The 22,608-nt window shown below is 40.4% G+C and overlaps 1 protein-coding gene across 8 annotated transcripts in view; it reads right to left on the bottom strand.

Moving 5' to 3' along the window:
* Positions 1-1,855: 1,855 nt before the first annotated feature.
* LOC147321479 (band 4.1-like protein 3) overlaps positions 1,856-22,608 on the bottom strand; it is a 32,591-nt gene continuing 11,838 nt past the window's right edge. Inside the window, exons 11-26 of one of the 8 annotated variants that reach the window (XM_086305408.1) lie at positions 20,475-20,519; positions 19,583-19,735; positions 17,680-17,777; positions 17,303-17,478; positions 15,831-15,914; positions 15,086-15,190; positions 14,857-14,984; positions 13,449-13,496; positions 13,329-13,358; positions 13,037-13,213; positions 11,447-11,869; positions 7,590-7,685; positions 5,052-5,693; positions 3,989-4,087; positions 3,583-3,663; positions 1,856-2,551 (exon numbers count right to left, since the gene is read on the bottom strand). In XM_086305408.1, coding sequence (XP_086161534.1) covers positions 2,546-2,551; positions 3,583-3,663; positions 3,989-4,087; positions 5,052-5,693; positions 7,590-7,685; positions 11,447-11,869; positions 13,037-13,213; positions 13,329-13,358; positions 13,449-13,496; positions 14,857-14,984; positions 15,086-15,190; positions 15,831-15,914; positions 17,303-17,478; positions 17,680-17,777; positions 19,583-19,735; positions 20,475-20,519 — 2,391 coding nt within the window. In that variant the 3' untranslated portion in view covers positions 1,856-2,545. The remainder of the gene's footprint in view (positions 2,552-3,582; positions 3,664-3,988; positions 4,088-5,051; positions 5,694-7,589; positions 7,686-11,446; positions 11,870-13,036; positions 13,214-13,328; positions 13,359-13,448; positions 13,497-14,856; positions 14,985-15,085; positions 15,191-15,830; positions 15,915-17,302; positions 17,479-17,679; positions 17,778-19,582; positions 19,736-20,474; positions 20,520-22,608) is intronic. The other 7 variants (XM_086305409.1, XM_086305410.1, XM_086305412.1 and 4 more) reach the window with 7 other exon arrangements.

Raw genomic sequence — 22,608 nt, 5'->3', positions numbered from 1 at the left:
TGTGGGTCAACTTTGGAGATGTTAATGCTGCCGTCCATTTACCTCTGAAGTTGGATGTCAGAGCCAAGAGTGACACGACTCCTGAGTCGACAGCGCTTGGAAGCTGCTCCAGTAGTAAAAGTGAGGAAAGATAGAATTTGTTTTGCTCTTGGTAAGCAATCTTGCATAACACCTGTTGTTGGTTTATTTTTATTTGTAGAGTCAGTTCTCTGTGCAAGACAACAGTGGTAGTACAGAGTAAAAGTTTAAGTTTTACTCCTGTTTATGTGCACTGCTACCATCCTGAAGCAAGATTCCAGTTGGAAAATCTGACTAAGAAAATGAAAAATACTGCAGGTTTTTTTCATCACTGCAGCCAGGCAGACAAAGTTGTTGAGCCAAGCATTCCTTTAACATTAATAATCATGAATTTCTTCATAAATAAAAGTTTACCCATTAGAGTAAACTGTATAACATCCCAAAGACATGTCATTATACAGCTACTTTAAATCCTATTGATATTTATTTAAACTGTTCTCTCCAGTTGATCTTTCTGAGTAATTTCAGTTACTGCTTCATTCAAGCCATTCAAGCTGTTCAAGTTCTATTAGACCAAAATGTCCAACAATTAATTAATGCTTTAATATTAAATATGATCAAAAACCTATGTATGCCTTTAGGGTGGCTTTAATTGAAAACATTCCTGAAAAAGCCATCACCTGTCTTAGGCCAATCTCCAACCTTCCTTTTATCTCAGACATTCTTCACAGAGTAGTTGTAAAACACTGATCGGATGGAAAGGAACGTTTTTTCTTTTGAAGAGTTTCAATCTGAATTCCAAATTCATCACAGTACAAAAACAGCACTTGTGAAGGTTACAAAAGATGCTCTGTTAGCCTCTGTTTCTTCACTTCTTTACATTTCTCACTCTCTGTGTCATCCTTATACACCTCTCTGCATTTAATCATTAGTTATTTGTAATCTCTGGTTCTCTTCCACAGCGTGTCTTTGGCCTGTGTTCCTCCCCTCATCCCCACCCAGTCGCAGCAGATGGCCACCCCTCCTTGACCCTGGTTCTGCCAGATGTTTCATGTTGTTAAATGGGGGGTTTTCCCTCCCACTGTTGCCAATGCAATTGCTCATAGGGGGTCACAGCTGGTTGTTAGGATTTCTCTGTTTTCTAATATTGTAGGGTCTTTACCTCCCTGTGGAAGACAAGGTCATTGAGGCAACTGATTTAGTGCTATATATAAAAAAAAAAGGAAAAAAGTGAATGGCTTGTTTTGGCAACATAGTGTATGTCATAAAAGAGAAACCCGTGTCTCCATTGTGGTCCCTCATTTGCGTCTTTATTTCTGGTTGACAGGGTCCAGATGCCAGACGTCAATACACAGCTGAAGCTCGGTGAAATTTCCCTGCTTTGCAATAGTGTTGTCTAATTTAAAGAAAATGACTACACGGATCCATGTTATGGTTTTGCTGTTATGGTTATACCTGATGTTTTTAGATTCACATTATGTTTCAATAATGTATTTCACAGTATTTCAATATTTAATATTGAGCTCATTTTCAACGTTTTACAGTATAAGCTATAACAAGCTATAACGAGTTTCACAGCATGAGCAGTGCCATTGGCCGACCTTAGCTTTCACAACTTTTAAACGATGCAATAGGAAACCTTTCTTTGGTTCACCATTTCTGATCTATGGAGACTGCATCATTTGTATACAGTATCATTTGAAGGATTTAGCCGCTGAATTGGGACACGTCTGTCTCTTATACGTTGGTAAACTTTCACAAAGAGGTGATGGTCAGTTTGATACCAGGGAAGCAGAAGTCTCTAATGCAACAGAGAAAGTAGTCGGTAATCAGGGGCTGTGATCAGTTTGTAATTTAATAAATAAATGGATACAGAAATCAAAAACACACACACATGAATGATTCATCGTCATTTTCGTGGAAGGTTTAGCGAATGGCACATTACTATTGCATTATGGGTAAATTCAAAGCAGAGTTTTAGCTGTTTTTTCTTGTTAGACAGGAAACTGTTTTGATCAGCTGGTGATAGTACGCATCAAGTTTCTCAACAGGTAAAGCTCGAAGCACTATCTTTCAGATGTCAGGCTAAATGTTTTGAAAAGCTGCTGTCTCCCAACAATAGAGGAGCAAGCACACCTGAGTCAGCTAGCCAATCAGATGCCCACCTTAGAGTGTTGGGGAATGAGATGTGGGGGAAGGCTTATATAAGTAAATGCTTCAGAAGCTGATTCATAGTGAAGGTCCAGTGTAGGTTGTCTGTTGCTATGGAAACACGTCTTTCTCTCCCATCTCTGCGCTGCATGTGAAACTTTCAGTTAAATCTACTCATCTAGTCACACTATCGAACTAATGCTAACTCAGCCATTGGTTCCACCCCCTGTGAGATAGGCAGGCGATGCTGTATATATGTGTGTCCATGCATGAATGTGTGTCCAAATCCTCAGTTCATCCATGCTCGGTGGATGCTGCAGCCAACAGTTTTGTTTCTGGCAATGCACTCTATACTAAACCCCTTGGGCGTCCAGATTCAGTCCTGAAAATGAGACAGAAGGAGCAGTGAGACACACTGTAGTTCAAAGATTCCATGGCATTATTCTCAGAACAGACCCTGAGACTGATATTTACAGTGTGGAGACATTTTTATTCTTAGATTATCACTCTGATCATGTCTATGCTAAGCTAGTTAAGAAAAGAGCAGACTGATGTTAAGTGCATGCTTGCATAGCTTAGTATGTTAGGAAAGTGTAGCTCTGTAGCATTGTGCTGTGTGATCAAACTGCATATTTCAGAGTGGCCTTTTATTGTGGGCAGTCTAAGGAAGCGGTCTCCAACCTTTTTTGTGCCACGGACCGGTTTATGCCCGACAATATTTTCATGGACCGGCCTTTAAGGTGTCGCGGATAAATACAACAAAATAAAACTAGTACCGGTACCAGAAAAAAGAAAATTTATTCATAACACACGTGAAAAGACCCAGGAAAACCGAGTTAACGATAAAAACGATAACAAAATCACACTGAAAACCGATAAAAACCCTGAAAACTATACATTTCACACCTGAGCCTCAACTCTCGCGGCCCGGTACCAAACGACTCACGGACCGGTACCAGTCCGAGGCCCGGGGGTTGGGGACCGCTGGTCTAAGGCACACGATATTCATGCTGTCTAATCAGCACCTTGACATGCCACACCTGTGAGGTGGGATGGATTATCTCGGCAAACGAGAAGTTCTCACTAACACAGATTTAGACAGATTTGTGAACAATATTTGATAGTAATGGGTCCTTTGTGTATGTAGAAAATGTTTCAGATCTTTAAGTTCAGCTCGTGAAAAATCGGAGCAAAAACAAAAGTGTTGCGTTTATATTTTTGTTCAGTGTAAGACATGCATGTTAGGTGATTCCAAATTGGTTGCAAATGTTGTGGTTAATTGCTTAAAGTGCATAAAATAAAATGCTCTGTGTATGAGTGAATGAAGCTTGCCGTTTTTTTTTTACTTTTTAACAACCCTTCTGTCCTCATCCCTTGAACACACCATTACAGAAACAACAACATTCAAGCTACCTGGTTGTGGTCAACTTCTGTATCTCCAGAAATCACAATCCTCTTTTCTATTCTGGTTTCAGAAATCCCCCCTTTTGCCATCTGAAGAAGAAAAGGGAGAAACATCCGAATTCAGTCAAGCGTCTTTATCTTTCATATATGTCTTCTATGCCTTTTCTCAGCTTTTTAATGCGGTTTGTAAACCCTTAATAGTTTCAACAAACCTTTTCAGCCATGACAATATTACCATGGTTTGCAGTGGGATTTCTTAGGTTATGGTTTTACCATGGTGACATGTGTGGGGCTCATGTAGTAGCAGTAGTGCTCCCATAGTTATCATGTCATTTTGTTGATGGGTGTGTGGTGGTATTGCCATGGCAGTAATGTAAATCTTGCGTATTATGGTGGTACCTTGGTCCTGTGTTACCTTGGTGATGTGAGTGGTGGTAGTGGTGTTGGAGGTCTCGGTAGTGTAGCTGTGTGAGCTCAGCAGCAGACCAGCAGGAGTATCAGATTCTACTTGGCTCTGAAACAAGTATGAACATCAGCCAATGAGGAAGAGTAATAACCAAATACCAGCACATTTTTGTACTGATGAAAAATAAATGTTGAGGATAAAACACAGGATGTCAGTCTGGGGAAAAATATTTATGTATCCATCTATTTCTGGTACTACTCATATTAACTACACATCTTTTGATTGATTAAACTACGCAGTAAACTTTTACATCACTTCAAAGTAATCCTCTGAATTCTTTTCACCTAATTAAATAGTACAAACTGACCTCTTAAACTAAACACTTAGTCTTCCTCATTCCCAGAGTGTTTATCTTCCTAATCAATGTTGCCTCTTAAAAGAGGCAAAATTGAACCCTTTACAGCCAGCACCAGCACTGGTTAAGACATCCTGAGGTCTCAAACTGAGTGTTCTTGCCTTTATCATCTTAATATTCTGAAACAGGTAATGCTGAGCTAAAAGGGGGTCTAGTTCTTAGCCAATGGTCATACTCTAGTTTACAAATTAATGAATTTTGTCTTCACAAACTAGCCACTGAGCCCATAAAGTCACCAGGAATAAATAAAATTACTAACATTAAGAAGCAAGAGAGCCGAGGGAGGTTTTCCCACAAACCTCTTTAAAACCACTCATAAACCTTTTGCAGTCGAATGAGATGTTGCTTGGTCTCCATATTGACTTCCCTTTCAAGACTCAGAAGCTATGCCCATCTGATATACAATCTATGTTTTAAGCAAAATTAGGAAAACGGGAAAGTCGGCCTAGAGTTTGAAAATATATCAAACTCTCGTCTGACTGACATAATATTTCGATGTATTCATGTGAACAGAGGGTAGATTAGATTTTAAGGAAGAAATGGGCCAAAGGTCACTGGGTCAGGTGGGGTAGGTGCAGTTTCAGGGTGGTGAAATGGGGCAAGGGTAACTAGTATAGGAGTCGCAGATGCCATTTGGGCAAGTGTCTCAGGTGTTACCTCCTGTAGTGGTTTGAACTCATCGTCATCCCTGTGGGCAGATGGTTGCATCTGATGGGCCAAGTGCCTGGATGTGGGATGGAGTAAAGAGGGCGGAGGGGAGTTTTCTTCAAACTGCCACCCTCCTTCATCTTCCTGTGAGTCGTCTGAGTCTTCGTTGTCAGTGTAATGCAGAGTCCCAGGTGTTTGAGAGTCCAGGACAGAGCTAGCTTGCTCCTGTTCACAAAAGCTAACTGCTATCTTGTTGTTAATGTTATCCTGATTAGTGTCATTAGCGTTGGGGGCCTGAGTCTCTCTGACTGCAGCTTCGATGGCCTCCTCCACTGCTGCCTGTACCAGCACACTGACGGCATCCTCACTAGTCTCACTAGCATTGTCATCGCTAGCCTGGCTGCTGGGCTCGTAGCTAATATCATCATCATCATCATCATCATCACTTGTTGGACTATTAGCCCGACCATCATTAAAACTGTCACAGGCCCATTGCTGTGTGCTATCGTCAACACCTGCTGGGTTGGCTGGTAGATTACTAAAGGGCATGCCCACATGACTTTCTTTTGCTACCTTTTGCTGGTCCACCATTGCCTCGTCCTCGTCATGTGGCTCTGTCACCAGCATTATTGTCTCCACCTTCTCTGAAGTCTGAAAAACGAAGTGAAATCACAGAACATTAGGTGATTATTTTAACAAGTGATGTCTCCTTGATGAGAGTGCTGCACATGTGTGTCATTCTGCTGCAAACCGATTTGAAGGACTGATGTAAATGGCAGTTCTTTGTGAATTGAATTGAACTGACCTTCTCGAAATACAGAGGTTAAGCAATATTTGGTGATTATTCATAGAGTAGGAAATGGAAATGACCCCACCAGAGTCCAAATGCTGGTGGTGCTGGAGATGGCATGACATGGACATAACAGGTTAGCTATGGCATAATATATGAAAAGAGTATCGACATAACTAACTGAAAGGAGTATGGTGTAGAAAGGACGGAAAGCTGTTGAAGGCCAGGAAATAGAACAGAAAGCCTACGATGAAGGTTTGGTAAACAACTGCCTGCCAGTTACCCCAGTACCCCTCAAAACATGTCCACAGCACTATATGTGTGTAGAATTTCACCAGCTATAAAACAGCAAGGACCAGAACTTTAAATCTGTGCATAAACCTTTTTCAAATGAAACTGTGACCAGCAGATTGGGTACTGAGGAGCCTCGACTGAGTAAGTGACACACATGACTTTACTTGCTTACATTTAAATTATGTGCCTCTGATATTAGTTTTGAACAACCACGCGCCACTGCCAGCTAATTTTACCAGTGAGATGGACTGTACACTAAAGTGTGATGCAGTAAAAATCTGAATATGGGCAAGCTGGAAAAGATGACCTGTTAAACAGGGTTGTTGTTTGCAGTGTGGAAACACAAGTTTGTGAAAGTGAGATCAGAGAATGAGGCGATGTAGGATTTTGAAATTTACAACATAGGTCCATCTTCTAAAAGTCTCAGATGAATTTGAATTTTAGTGACCTCGACCTCATGGTGAAGGTTCTTTCAGGTACATGCACTAGAAATCTTAGACCAGTTCAAATCCTGGTGACCTTGTCACCTCAATTTACGTATTTCTTTCCCAGAGCTGTGAGACCATTTTATGGTCTTTAACAGCACAATTACAATTCTTACATAAAAATAAGTCATGCATGGTCTAATAACAACAAACCTTTGTCATAGTCCACGTATCAAAAGAGCTACAAACAGGTGATCTTTTAATTCATTTGCTGGAACGTGAACACTGAGATGAAAAATGTATTCTTGAATTCTTTATAATTAGACTCTTAATCAGTGCTAGTTATGTGTTAAGCTCGAACTAGTTAAACTGTGCACTTCAGGATCTGAGGATTTTAAATTAATTTATTTTACTTATAATATTTTTGTGAATATGTAGCCTTGAAAATGAAAGGACAGCTTAGAATAACCAGAAACCACTGAGGTGAGTATGATGGGTGAAGCAGCTGCTACAGGGTCATGGAGCAGATCGGTATCAGGGTTGTTCTTTATGATCTTGCTAGAGGATGCAGGGGAGTGTGGATGTCTTGCAGGGATGTCATAACAGCCTGGAGGACATGAATCAGATCAGTACTTTTGGTGAAGGGACAAGGAGAACCCATGCTCTGCTTATGTCCTTAGTGTTAGAACTCGGACCAATAATTGTGGCAATGGAGGGTTCTTGAGAAGCTGAGATGATTTGTTGCTCAGAATGCACAAACCTGGAGACTGAGACTAGCTTTTGAAACTGTAAAGCATTGAGATAGGATGCTGGATTTCTTTTACTGGCTGAGAGAAGCTGCAGTGAGGAGAACTGATTGTAGGTTTGACAAGATGCAGTGCTGGTTCTCATACATAAGAACACTGAGATTAAATCCACAGAGAAAAGAGACTTATTAACTCACAGAAGGCAGGCAATAAAATACCTGAAAGAGGAGTTAAAGAGAGCCAGACAAAAATACAACTGGACAACAAGGAAGACAGCTAGTGAAAAAGGCACCTTGAGCAGGTCGTGTTCTCTGAAGGTTTGTTGCTCTCTGGCTGATTTCAGCAGAGCTGTCAGCTCAGGAGACATATCATCAAATGTAGGTTTAGGCTGCACATATCAAACACACAAAAAACAACAGTTACAGTGAAAACAAAGAAGAAACTTGTAATTAAAAGTCTCAAAATAAAACTCCAGCCATGCAGGGGACACTGTGGAGCCATGGTGGGCTTATTTAAAATAGCCTTGAATTATGTTGATATTTTCCTATCTAAAGCCTCCTTGTCTTCCTGCCTCAGTTTCCAAAATGCATCCGGAGGAGAGGACCTTGATGGAGGAGCTTTGGGTAAGAATGTACAAGTATGTCTTTGTTAATTATAATACCACTGTTAGTGGTATTATAACAAGGTGGAAGCAGCTGGCAATGACAGCAACTCTGTTTTAAAGCAAAATCAGAGATTCTCATAGTGCACAGAGGTCTCCAACTCTCTGCAGAGACAACTAGTACAGACTTCCAAACTTTATGTGGCCTTCAGATTAGCTCAAGAACAGTTCATAGAGAGCTTAATGGACTCTCTAGAGTACCAGATGGAGTGGTGTAAAGTGCATGGTCTCTGGAGTTACAAATCACACTTCTCCATCTGACAATTTCAACTGATGAGTCTGAGTTTGGTGTTTGGCAGATGCGTTTATGGTGTGGGGTTGTTTTTCAGGTGTTGGGCTCGACCCCTCTTCTTAAGTAACTCTTCAGACATTTTGGACAATTTCATGTTCCCACCTTTATGGGAACAGTTTTTGGATGGCTTGTTCCAGCATGATTGTGTGATTGGCCACACAATGATCACCCTTGATGTGATCATTGTGTGGCCATAGCTCTCCATTTTGTGGTTGGTCACTAGTATGCTTGATTTACTGAACTTTTTGGATTAAAGTAACTTGTTGTGGTATAGGGCCGCTTGTATGTGACTGTTTGTGTGGTGGAGACACGCCCACACAGGCACCTTCAGGAGGAGGCCCTGCTAGGGCCGTAACAACCAGTAAACAATGCAAGGTTCACAGAGCCATGGATGAGTGATTTTGGTGTGGAGGGACTTGAACGGCCTGCACAAAGTCCTGAGCTCAACACGACAGAACAACATGAATTAAAGTGGAGACTACAAGACAGTCTTTCTCATCCAGCATCAGTGTCTGACCTCACAAATGCACTTTTGGAATAATGGTGAGAAATTCCCATAAACACATTCCTAAATCTTTTGGAAATCCCTTTTAGAAGCCAGGCTGACACAATGTCAGAACTCTGCTGAGCCAAGTATTCCTTTAGCCTTAACTCATGTAAAACAGCTAACTCATATGCAGAGGAATTTTATTTGAAGAGTTACAGTTTCAGAGCTCATCACAGCACAGAAACAGCTTTAGTGAAGGTTAAAATGATCTTTTTGTGGCCTCTGACAGTGGACTCATCTCTGTGCTTGTCCTGCTAGACCTCAGTGCAGCATTTGATACTGCAGACCATAATATATCATTACAGCGATTAGAGCATACTGTAGTCAATATCTCTGAAATTAGAAACATCCTGTGTCAGAGTGATGTTAGGCAGTCTTTTAGGCTAGACTACTGTAATTGATTATTAACAGGATTTCTTAAAACATCCTTAAAAAGTCTTCAGTTGATTCAAAAAGCTTCAGCAAGAAAACTGACAGACTGGCTTACTTGTGGTTGCTATATTAAGGCTTATAGAAAATATTAAATTTCCTTTAAAAGAACATGAAACAGAGTTTGTCCTGAAGATCTATATTTCTTAATGATGCTCATTTGGTAAATAGACTGGTTCTTATATAGTGCTTTTCTACTCTTCTGAGCACTCAAAGCGCTGTACACAAGCACATTTTTTCTAGGTGCTTTCTAAGTAACATTCACACACACTCACACTCCGATGGATGCATCGGAGAGCAATTTGGGGTTAGTATTTTCCCCAAGGATTTTGGCATGCACACTAGGGGAAGCCAGGAATCGAACCACCAACCTTTCGATCAGTAGATTACCTGCTCTACCACCTGAGCTACAGCCACCCCTTTGGGAAAGTTCACAATATAGTAAACTGTAATGTCAACTAGACACTGGGGTGGTGTAGCTCAGATGTAGAGCAAGCCATCTATTAATTGAAAAGCTGGTGGCAAATATCCTTGGGTAAGTTATTAACACCAAGTTGCTCTTATTCATCCATTAAAGTGTGAATTGGTAAATGTAAATGTTAGAACTTATACATAAAAACAAATGCTGTTGTGAATGGGTGAATGAGGGATGTTGTACAAAGTGCTTTGAGTGCTCAGGTAGAGTAGAAAAGAGCTGCATAACAACCAGTCCAATCATTATTTACATTAATAAACAATGAAACAAAAACAAGACAATCCCCACCTAACTAGTTCTTTCTCTTCCAGTCTTCATCATCTCCCCTCAGTTCTAAGCACTCCTCATGAGGCTTCTTAAACAACAACGTTACAGGATTAACAATTAGTTTTGACTTTTTAAATAAAAGGATTACGGGTAACTTCAGAATCCCTAAGTTTGCTTAAGAATAAGTCCAATTTGCTCTCAGAGAAAAGTGTCTTTGGCTCAGGGTTGGATACTTTTTTTGTTCCAACTGAATTAATTGATCAGTAGTGGTTCTCTTATCAAAGTGTGCCATGGCAACATCAGTGGAACTGAGCCACTTTGGTGACAAGGTTAAACTTGCATTTACCTTGCTAAACTTCTAATCCTGCTTTGTGGTACAGGCCTCATGAAGTACTGAGACAACTTATTATGAAATCTCTCATTGTGGTGGATTTGTGACTTGCTGTCTCTTTGCTTACACCTCGCATGGACAGGAATGTTAATAAAAAGGCAGCAGCTTCCAACAAAGTAAAAAAGCATTACAAAGTCAAAGTAACCAACCAAAACAGAAGTGAAAAATAGCAGTAAAATGGAGTTAAGCCACACCCCCAAGCTCACGAAGGATAAATAAACAACAACAAACAGAAGAAAACAACTTGAAAGATCAGCTTCCTGTTTTCCATTTTGATCAAAGGAGAAGACACAAAATGGTTTCTGGGAGGAGGTGAAGCAAGAAGCTGGGCAGAGTTTAAACTGAACACTGCAGCTCACAGGTGCCGCTTCCTGGAGAAGAAGGAAACCCAATCAAAAACAGAGAAGGACCAGCACCACTAGATTGGATAAGCTCTGTTGTGATTGATTGCTACATACTCACTGACCATCTATGGCAGACAATGAAATAGGATGAAAGCACTATAAAAACAGTAATATCAACAAGTCACACTTTTCCATTTAAGTTTTATAATTTAGAAGATTTGTCAGCATCAGGACACCGTCGCACATTTCTTTTAGATGGGTAGATGAACCTGCTGGAATCATGTAATCTTTAAATAAGAAAAACTTTTGGTTTTTTAAAACTACCTGTCAGCAACAAGACCGTCTAAGACACACATTACGTGGAAATCAGCTAATGCCACAAAAGATGCAAAACAACCAGTCACAACAGAGCAGAACATCCATTATGATCTAATCCAGCATCAATTGTGATTAAAATCCTGTAATCAATTTTTTCTGATGGAAAATCAACTTTTCTGCAGCATCTCCTTTTCAGACCACCAGGAGACCTAGTTCACCAGGTGGAGATCCTGGTCTCCTGATACTCTGGTCCCTCAGATATCTACAGTCTTTTGGAGCTCAAGACATTCAGTTTGAACTAGCTCAGACGAGCCAGTGTTAAGCCACGCTTCCTGTGTCAGTGCTGCAGAGGTTAACATTTTGCTGCCAGGTTGTTGTTTTCATGCTTGTTTTCATGCTGACCACCAACCAACCAATCAGCATACCACTGCTGCCATGAAAGGTGATTTCCTGCCAGAGACGGGGCTTAGCTTGTCCAGTGAGGATGTAGGGGTGGCAGGGAAGGACTTCACAGAGACTCTGGCCCCACAGAAGTCGAGACCTTCAGCCACACTAATCATTTGTCTGTTGTCAACAGCTGGCAGGTCCGAAGGTGAAGTCGGAGTCTTTACCTCAGGGATGGCAATCAGCGGTCCCTCTGTGATGTCATCGTCAGCAGTGAGCTGTGAAATGTGTTGAACTTGTTGGCAGGGTTTGACACTTGCTGTTGTCATGGTAGCATCAGAGCTGTCATCCATGATCGTCATGGTAAAAACCCTGCCAGAGACTGTGCAGTAAGTCTGCCCCACTGTGTAGCTCTTCTTTTTGAATGGCCGAGGAGGAGCTTGGTTTGTCATGAACCCGCCCTCCTGGAGCGCACAGGTAAGCAATATTAAATAAGCACAGACTCAGCAAGAAATCATGTGACATACGAGACCAGTTTCCTGAGCGCAAAAGAAAGATATAGCCATCATGACAGCAATAATCCAGTCATAACACCTGATTTGGTTGCTGCCATATTTCTTTGTTTTTCCTTTGTTTGATTGTTGCTAGAAGTTACTATGTTTTGTTGAGAGGATGTAGTGGTTAGATGTAGTGTTATAAACAAATAATATAAACAATACAAGCTTCATACATACTGTAAATGGCATGAGTGCTACTGGCTAACTAGTGCTAAATTACAGACTAATAAAACAGTAGAATTTCATTCTCTGAAACTATAGTGAAACTGGTTGGGCTGTAACACAATACACAAATCCAGTGGGAAGGCCCAGTTTCATGACTCAAAGTAGCAGCGGTGAAGCCAGACAGATGCAGATCAGCTCTGTCTGCCTGTGTGAATGTTGACGGGCAAGATACTGAACGCTATCTTTCTCACCAAGGCTTATTCAAAGTTTATTTGATATTACATTGAGGTTTTATTCAAGTTCCACCAGTTTCAGCTTAAATTCTACTGTTGTTGAGCTGAAGAGCAACTAAACTTCTAGGAAGTTTCTACTGATCGTAAGGGTCATAAATTAATCAGCTTTGAGATACAGATCAATATTTCCCGTTTATAACTGTCAACAGGAGGTAACAACAAGCACATAGACATGTGACCTGTAGATCTATTTTCACCTCCTGCTATTGGGGGTTTTCCTCGGGGCTGGTTAACTTGGGCCCATGAAGAATTTTCAAAACTATTGAGACAGTCTAAATGTCTGCAACCCCGACATCTGAAAGATAAGATTGGGATTCGTTTTCTTATCAACATGCTAACAGCAAATTGGGATAATGGCACCGGCTCCTGTAGTGCAACACTTTTATGCAAGTGAGCACAGCTTTACACACACATTACCAAAAAAAAGGTACCTGAAAAAAAAAAACAGTTTAACTTCAAAGATGTGTATTGTAAATATTCAACCCACAAACTGTGGCAATGTACTACATCACAATTAATGGAAAAAATTCCAAGTCACAGCACTGAAACAACATTTACCAACTGCAGGTGTCTGTGAACCCAATGCCACAAGATAACCCATCCATGACTGTCTCACCTCATCGGGCTCCAGAGGTTCAATCATTGGGGAGTCATCGACCCTTCGGAGAGGTGACGAGGCCAGACGCTTCTCCCACTCTGTCATTCCTCCTCCTTCTCCTTCTCCTCCCTCTAAAAAGGAGCGTCTGAGGGCGCTGATGGTGCTCTGAGGTTTCTGCATCTCCTCAGGACTACCCTAAAGACAGGGCAGAGAGGGGGGGGGGGGGGGGGGGTGTAAGATGAGACAGAAGACATCAGTGAGGACAGAAGAGGGATCAACACATATGAAGAAAAAATAGTTCAGGTGTTACCTGAGTTTTCAAATCTTCATCTTGGTCAGACTGTCAGATAGATAGGTAGGCAGAGAGACAGGTTATGTTAACAAGTCTTTCCACAATGGAATTATTAACCATACGATCACAGATGTGTACCTCAGTAGCTGTCAGGTCTTCGTCCACAGCAGTATCAGTTAGCTCAGTCTGAACAAGAAAAAGTAAGTAAGCAAAAAAACCCAAAAACGTTTAAGTTGAATTATCAGTGCAAATATAACCTCCAGATCAAAACCAGTTAGTTCGCCTTCTGCTGTGAAATGAAGTGTGGTAGGATCTGAAATAGTTTCAAAGAGCAACTTGCAGGTTTGGGACCTCAGAGGGAAAATTAAGCAATGAGGCAAAAATGCACATATTGAAATAATCCTTTTAAAGTTGTTTTTGTAGCAGAGTTTCTGTCCACCTCTAAAATCAGCTTGACTGCAACAGGAGAGAGAGTAGCTGATGAGGTCGATATCAGCAATAGGAAATGGGTTTTTGTTAAACTGTGTCTCTCACCCACCCATGACACTAGTGAAAGAACTACACCAGCTATTAGTATCATACAGTTCTGGCTTCTAAATTCTAATCAAGGCTTCTTACATCCAGGAACTTAAATTAACCGCGCATGTATTTCTTTCATGACTGAAAGAAAGTCCTTTCTTCCCCTGCACAAACCACCAAATAACTCTCTTGCAAACCATGTAAAATGCATGTGTTCACTTCCAAACTGATTCCTAACAAATATTATATGCAAATAAAGAGAATCTTTTGCCTGCAAGCTGCTCTTTAACCGAGGATTCAAATGGTAAAAACATCTACTTTTGTAAAAACTAAATATAAAGTTGAGCACATAGAGAACTTCAGTAGGAATGTCAGATTATTATTACGTTTGTATTATATGTATTTTTCTGATTTTACCAGCTGCTGGGAGTAACACAAACTTGATTTAATGAGAAGGATGGCACCTGTATGGGGTTAACACACCATTTTAAATGTTTGTGGGCCTTCATGGTTTCATGGTTCTGGATGATTTTGACCCAGCATTTTTAGTTTCTTGGATTTTGCTACTATTCTGTATCCTATGTTTCAGTTTAATTCTGGTTAAGAGTTTAGTGTAGGTTTTGTTCAGTGTCTGTGCCTGTTGTGCTTCCTGTTTTACTTTGAAAGTCCGTGTCTCATGTCAGTGTGTCTAGTTTTGCTTCCCTTGCCTCGTTAAGTTTGATTTCTCCCAGCTGTATTTAAGCCCTGTGTTGCGTTGCACTCACATTATTGTTTCTGTTTGTTTCCCAGTTTCTAAGTTCCTGTCCCCAGTTTAGTGTTTGAAGGTTTTGGTTTATTTTGTAAAGATTATTTCCCATGAAGAATTAGTTTTCCCAGGATTAAAGCTGTGTTTAAGGTGGATCGGGGTGTAGGTGGGTCCTACACCCTACCTGCCACACAGCACAACATCAAACATGGGGCCCAAAATCTAGTTTTTCACACAGCAATAGAAAACTGGTCAGATTGGGTTGACAGGTGAGACAATTACTTTGGTGTCTATTTTCTGAGGAGTGAGAGTACTCTGCTGTGAAATCTCTGTTTCTTTGTTTTCCTCTTCCTCTTCCTCCTCCTCTTGCTCCATTTCATTCACATTCTCCACTTCCTGCACCTCCTCAACTAGGGTGACATAGGAAAAAAAGAGAAGTTTGTGCAAGGTCTTAGATAATTTGACAGATTAAGTATCTGGTTCAAGATCAACCACAGACATTGTTTCTTACCTTGAACTTCACTGCTCTCTTCCATTCTCTTCTCAGGTGTTACTGTTGTGATGAGGTCACTGATGGCGATGGCTTTAGATGCTCCATACAGCCCAGAACCCATATCTATATACACACACAGAAGTGCACCAGCCCTAATGTCATCACAATAACATCAACAGGTACAACAGTAAAGACAGCAACCACTATGATGCTCATTCAAGCTGTGTTTGTTCTCATCAGCAGCAAAGCATCACGACTTCTCTGTCAGAGTAATGGCACACTCAGCCAATTAACAGCTCAGGGTGCATGCACAGTAGCCTGGGCCAATCAGCATTCAGAACCACCACCAAGCCATGACCGCATATTATTTTGAATATCATGGCTCATTGAGCTCTGTTAGCTGTGTGGTTAATGGGGCTAATAACTAGTGTCAACATAACCGTGCACTGAGACTGATAAATTCTGTCAGATAATTATCTGGACATCAAAATATTGGCAACAGGTTTATTTGAGCGATGTGGTTGTTTAACCTTACATGTGACAAACATGTAATAGTCTTGCATTCTGCTGAAAACAGGATGCAAGTCTGAGGGCATGTGAGCAGAATGAACAGAAATGTACAGCTGTTATCAGGTGTATCGGAGTGAAGCAGAGTAACCAAGTACACGGCATTCCTGAACAAGCTGAATAAAGCGATCGGAGCCCAGTCACAGAGCAGTACCACAGCAGCCAGTAGCAGTGCAACTGCAGTATTGAGCACTACCTGTGTGAGTGCCACCATTGACTTTTGGGGAAGCTGTGATGGCTTGAGAGACAATCGGAGAGGAGGTAGGTCCAGTCTGTGAAGCTGAGAACCAATCACAAACTGGTCAAATACTGAGGAAGAATGAACTAATCAGTCAGTGCTGAACCTAAACATAAGGCTAATGGGTTAGTGAGGTATGCTAAACCTAGAGTCAGAGTTCTTAGCATCAGGATGGTTGCTTGTTTTCAACCTGGCTAGAACTGTAGAGTAACCTATGCTGAACAAGTTTATCTTTATGCAGGTTTATAATGGCTCTTTTTTCGTTGTTGTTGGGAGTATATAGGAAACAAAAACAGGATATAAATACAATAATATACCCCCATTTAAACCAAAAAAAAGCAAAAAAGATTTTCTCCTGGACTGTACATACAAATTACACTTAAAATTATGCAGTAGGCATAGAGCCAGCACCTAACAGTCTTCTTCATATAATTCATTTCAGTCTGATTGAAAGAGCGCCAATTCACAGCAGCTGTTGACTCAATGTCCCACAATACTGGAGAGAAAACTCCAAAGAACAGACAATCCTATGTGAGCAAGTACTTGGTGACAGTGTGGAGGACGAACTCCCTTTTAACTGTCCGAACCAGGAAGGGCAGCCATTTGTCACAAACAGTTGTGAGGTAAGGGGAAAGTTAAGAGGGGGGAAAAGTATAGGTAGTAAGCATAAAACAGAGTTTATGGTAGAGAGAAGACAAACTCACAATACAATGCAACAATGAAACCCATTATTCCAAATGACTTGTGCTGGTCATGAGCAGTTTGCTACTGGATTGAGCAAAGGATGTGTTCACATGGTGAAATTTGACTGTGGCTCACTGCATTTGTGCGACAATTGGAAAGAAAGAATGACATGGAGCATACACACATAGAAAACATAGACACAAACCTTGGTTCAGTTACTTAACCAGCTGTCAGCACAGTGCATACTACTCCACACAGAACTTTGATAATACTGCTCAAGTCATTTTGACTTTGCTGAGCTAGCTAACACAAAAACATATCCATATGTTTTTGTTATGTGGCTTCACAAAAATCCAGTAACCAAGATTACAATTAATACTTATAAAACAGCGAGTACCATATTCATATAAATGGACAATGTTGGTACAACATTAAAAAATATGGACTGACCTAGTTGGCCTTGGAAAGAAAAACAAACTCATAGTTCAAATTCCCCATTCCTCCTTTGTAGTACAGGTCTAGTACTCGGAATATTCCAGTAAATACAAGGAAAAATTTGACTTCCAAACTTGGTACAGTTGGATGCACTATTGCCACTAGTATTACTACTTGGACCAGTATGATACAGCTAGAGCTATAGTGACCAGTTCTCTCATTGCAAACTGTTTACAATGCGCAATACTAATAACCCATATTAACCCTGTTAGCACTCTGGGAAACATAACTGATGCAGAATTCACGAGTACCTCCATCTAAACTGCGGCTCAACATGCTCCTCTTGCTGATACATCGTGGGAAATGCGGTGCTGGTCTGGATATCTGAGCACTGGCTCTGCGACTCTGAATCTGAGTCCGACCGCTGTAACGAAACTTTGAACCCAGAGTCAGGAACTTCTTAGGAGTTTCTTCTGGTGATAATAGCCTGAGAGAGGAGAGACACACAGGGAAGAGAATAAGATGGAGATGAGCAAGGGGAGATGAGATGAGGAGAATTTGAAAAACAAGCACACAGACAGGGTGGAGGGCAGACCAGAGAGAAGTAAGGAGACAAAAGATGGCTGTCACAAAACTGATCGCATGATTTCTGAAACAAACCACACGTTGTGACATGATCTTGACTGACCTGAAAAAGGAGTGATGTTCCACACACACCTTCCAGAGTCTCTTAGCAGCTCTATGGTTGAACAGCTTAAAACCAATGGTGGACTCAAACTGCTCGAACTGAAGACGGGGAGAGACAGATTATTTATCAACATCTTAGCTTTAAAATAAACCCATCAGTAGGTGTCACTCTCGCACATCCTATACCAATATCACTAAACTAAATTCAGACACATTTTGAATGTGATGTCTGAATAAGGTGGGGTGTTTCTGGTTTACAAGCCTCTACAACATTCTTGCAGGTCTGGAGCAGTAACTCTGGACGGGGAGACTGGAGGCGGGGTTCCTCTTTTCAGGAAAGAGGCCCAGAGAATGTGTTCCAAATTTCAGGGGATCATACGTCTTAGTCTCCCTGGAATAATCTGTGCCAGGGTCTCAGGGAGGAGTGTCCGTCCATCAGTTGTAGTGATTAAGAGCAATGGGTGTGGACCAGCTCTTGACCTTACTCAAGTGTGCACGGGAGTTCAGCAGTGGCTGATGGACTCTGCCAGAGCTGCTCTTTGTCAAAGATTCTCTTTGTAATTTTTATGGAAAGAATTTCTGTGTCCAGCCAAGCAGCAGAGGATGGTCTTAACCATGGTCTGTGGTCTAGTCTTCATATGATGAACTTCAATTAGCAGTGAAGTGGTGTGTATCTGAATATAAACCACACTGGTGAGAAACATCCAAGATTAAGGCCCTGGTCCTCAGATAGAAAACGGTTCCACGCCCACTCTGGGTTTGGAGTGAGTGGAAGAGTTTTATCATTTTCAGCTCTTTTTTTTGTGAGGTGGGAAGAGTGGAGGGCGGTATTGACAGACAGAAGGATCTGCAGTAATGTGAACACTCTAATCTGCTGTTGTGGTGTGTGACCTGGCGTCCACATATGTGGACATCACATTTTGGGTTATTTAGACCAAAATACTCAATTTTGCTCTGCAAGGGCCTGATATCCTTTTACGAGGACATTATACTGCTACTGTTCTATCAAAATTTTAAACGAATATCCTCATATGTGGCTCTTATTTTTCTTAAAAACAAAAATAAGGTAAAAAAAAAAAAAAAAGCTGGTAATTCTTTGTTTTTGCATTCATCGGGCCTCAATATGCCCAAATATCAAAGAGAAATTAAAAATGCATGCTGTGGAAAAGTTCAGGTCTTAGGAGGTTAAATCAAAACTTTTGATTTACTGGTTGATCTACGTTCCAGTGTTCACCTATGGTGACAAACCAATAAGCTGATACAAGCAATGTAAACAAGTTTTCTTTGAAGTGTGTCTGTGCTTAGCAATAGGATGAGCAGCTCAGCCACACTTGTTTATTTGTAACCAGGTTAAAAGTGACTCCCACATTGCGCACTGTGCAAACAGTTTCACTCAGGATTTAGAGTCCACTGTAATACAGACACAGCACTAGAGAAGTTTATGAATGACCTAATTCTTTTTAAGCAGGAATACGCAGCATGTTTATTTTGCCACTCCCTGAATTTTTTCAATCTTTGAAAATTATGTTTTTTGCTCATTAATAATAATAATAAGTTTTATTTGAAAGCGCCTTTCAAAACACTCAAATTATTATGTTTATGTTTTTTGCTAATTATGAGACGTAACCAAATGCTATCAACTCAAGACCATTTATTTTAGAAAACTGTTGTAAAATAATGAGGAAACAGTCTACACCTGGATATGAAATGGCTTCTCATTCAGTGGTCAAACTATGCTTGAGCATTTTGCAGGGACTAAGTAACATTACAGAAACATTACGCTGCTGAAGTATAGCATAAGGGTCAGTGTAACATAGATATATCAACATAGATGTATCATAATACTCTTTAACAGTGAGTGAAATAAAGCCACCTTGTGGCCAGTCATCAATGTGTGTTCTTACCTCTCCTGGTCGGATCTTGATGTAGAAGTTGTTTCTTTTGTACGAAATCTTCAGGATCTTTGGCCACGAGAACCTGTTGATCCTCAGTCTATCTCTGTAGACCAGCAGACCACTATTGCACACACCCAGCATAATGGCCACACCCTCTGAGTCCTGCACAAATACACAAAAACACCCAAACTAACACAGAACTCTCCAGTCATGTTTATCATTGTAGATGGCTCCTAAAACCAAGAAAGGGTTTTAAAATATTTTCGGGCACTTAAATTGGGATTGAAATAACACTTTTGGGAGAAATGAATCGTGCTTATTTGGGAAGCTATTTGAAGCAGTAGCTAAACATCTTTCTAAGTCAATTCCAGCAGTCTGTATTACATGAAGATGCAGCATCACCAGTTTGATTAAAAAAAAAAAAACAAAGCTTAGAAAATTTGCTTATTTGGTTTTTTCAATGTTTTTAGAGGTTCTTATGAAGCCGCTGTTATTTTCCTTTTCGGTGCAGGTCTGAATCTGAGTTGAGCTGTTGAAATCTGCGGTTCTCAGTTTCTGTTGAAACTATATCGCTCAAAACTTCTTTAGACTGCAGTTCTATCTGGACACATGAGAGATTTAAACTGTGATTACAGCTCTGAGAGAATCAGAATATCAAGTGTTACATTAGACAAGCAGCCTCAGTTTTCTCAGTTGCGTCTTTTAATCAGCACTACTTGATGCTTAAAATGGGAGCATGGGGGTGGATTTAAGGCTTACTGTGAAGTCAGGAGCTGTTTATGAATAACTAACTCTACACAAAAACAGTAACATCCAGATGGAAATGTTTGGATTAACACACACATACACATTTAAAATACAACCACATATAAACACGCCTACACACAGGAAAGAGTCTTACCTCTGACTTAGCTGAAGACAGGCAAACAAAGCCGCTTCCTATCATCTACTCCATTCAGACAGACAGACAGATGACAAACAAATAAAAAAACAAACAAACCAAAAAACCGAGCAACAACAGAACAGCTGGTCTAAAGTTATACCAGTTTTATACCATTACAACACCATTGTACATAAAAACATTAAAGGGTAATGCTACCGTCCCTGCAAGCGCTAACCATCAGTGTTTAGCTTACTGTCATTCAGTGCAAGCAAGTTTCTTCATCTTTGTGGTGCTCTTTGTTTAAATGAAGCTGCTCACTGATCACATGTACATGCGCCACTTATAGCATGTTTCCATCAAACAGGATATCTTAGACAGGTGCACCTATCTCCTACGGAGCATAATAACACCACGGCAGCAAAGATTTAAGTAATGACTTCAATGATATTTAACAGCTGGAAAAATACAACAGCGCGGGAGTGACGACTTTGTCTCTTACAGCCCGCAAAATTCTGATTTTGTGAAGCACGTCATTTCATTTTACACGTTATAAATTTACAAAAGAGAATTCACAGACGTTGCAGCCTTGCTGGAGAAAAAAGTGGTTCTCTCTGTTTGTCAAATGGTTAATAACTGAATACAGCAAAAAGGTAAAATGAATTATCAGCATGTGCATGGACTTCTGTGCAAATTCACATCCAGTCTGCAACACGATTTTATTAACAACCAGTCACACAATTTCTTACTTAACTTACCAAACAACGTACTAAGCCTAAAGGCCCTTCCACAATTCAATTCAATTCAATTCAATTTTATTTATATAGCGCCAAATCACAACAAGAGTCGCCTCAAGTAGAGTTACTGGGAGAGTTTTCTTAAGTTTTTTTTAGAAATGTATAGACTAAAACTCTCTGAGAAGATTCTTTGAATGTTTGTGTACACAGATACATTTGAGCCATAGACCTTGGCCAGTATGTCCAGTCATTTTGCAGTTTTTTGCCTCATCTTCATATTTGAATCCACTAATTCTCCACCCTCAGCTTCAGAAGTGTGCTCTTGTTCAGATGCTCTGCCTTTACTTCTATGCAATATTAGGCAGTGTCAGTGTTTAGCAGTCATTGGCTACTAAATTTTTATTTATTTTCCTATAAGTGTTTGCAACATATGAGATCCTTGCTATCGTTCTCCATTATATCAAAGAAACATGTAAAAAATAAAATAAAATAATGTAAATGGTAAAGTGGTAAAGTCAAGGGGAAAAAAGGCCTGTTGTTCTTGCATCAAGATTGGCTGGACACCCATTGAGTGGAATAGGTCCCAGCCCCTCTGCAATCCTGAAATAGATAAGCAACTATGAAAATGGATTGATGTATGAATGACTCAGGAGAACTAAGTAAGTCGAGATGGATTCAATCATCCAAGATAAGTGCACATGCTCGTGTCTTATAATAAATCCTGGAAACCATGATCAACAATTCTGTGATTGCAGGATTTGAGCTTTGCCTCAGCAAAGCACAAACTCCGTGGGAAATAGGATGAATCATGGTAAAGGTGGCATAAAAAACAAAGGCAAAAACGAGAAAATTGGGGTGACAAAAAGTAACAATAAGATGAAAACATAGTCATTATATAATTGGAATTAATTACATTTAATGGCATTTTCCTCTATAGCACAACAAGTATAAACTGCTGAAAGAAAGGGAATGTCATAAGTTTTTTTTTTTTTCTGGTAACATGGTGAGGATATTACAGCTCAAGCACCTGGTTTTTTTTTTTGTTTTCATATGAAGTTGGCTTGTGTTTTTCCTTTACACATACAAAGTGATGAAAAATCTGCACAGGCCGACAGTTGTTCTGCCTGGAGCAAGGCCTGTTGTCCCAAAGGAGCTATGGAGGAGACAAAAGCTGGAGCTAAATGGAGAGCTAAGAGGAGCATATGTCATCATGGGGATTGTACACTCACATTTCCTGCACTGTGGTGTGACCTTTTTTTTTTTTAACAGAGAGTTAATCTGAAGAAATGTGGAGGGATGGCACTAGCAGATAAACGTGGTATAATTCCAGACAAGTGCGGCAAAGTGATTACTCTGTGGCCTGAATATTGAACTGCTAGCTGTAGGATGCAGCCATATTACTTGCTGTGGGAATTTTC

Source organism: Aulonocara sp. 'chitande type north' Nkhata Bay, linkage group LG9, assembly GCF_057382095.1.
Source record: "Aulonocara sp. 'chitande type north' Nkhata Bay isolate Kocher_YH1m ecotype deep benthic linkage group LG9, A_spYH_male_GT1.1, whole genome shotgun sequence".
Taxonomy (NCBI): Eukaryota; Metazoa; Chordata; class Actinopteri; order Cichliformes; family Cichlidae; genus Aulonocara; species Aulonocara sp. 'chitande type north' Nkhata Bay.
The sequence above is the reverse complement of the archived record's forward strand: the minus strand, read 5'-3'. Positions and strand labels throughout refer to the sequence as shown.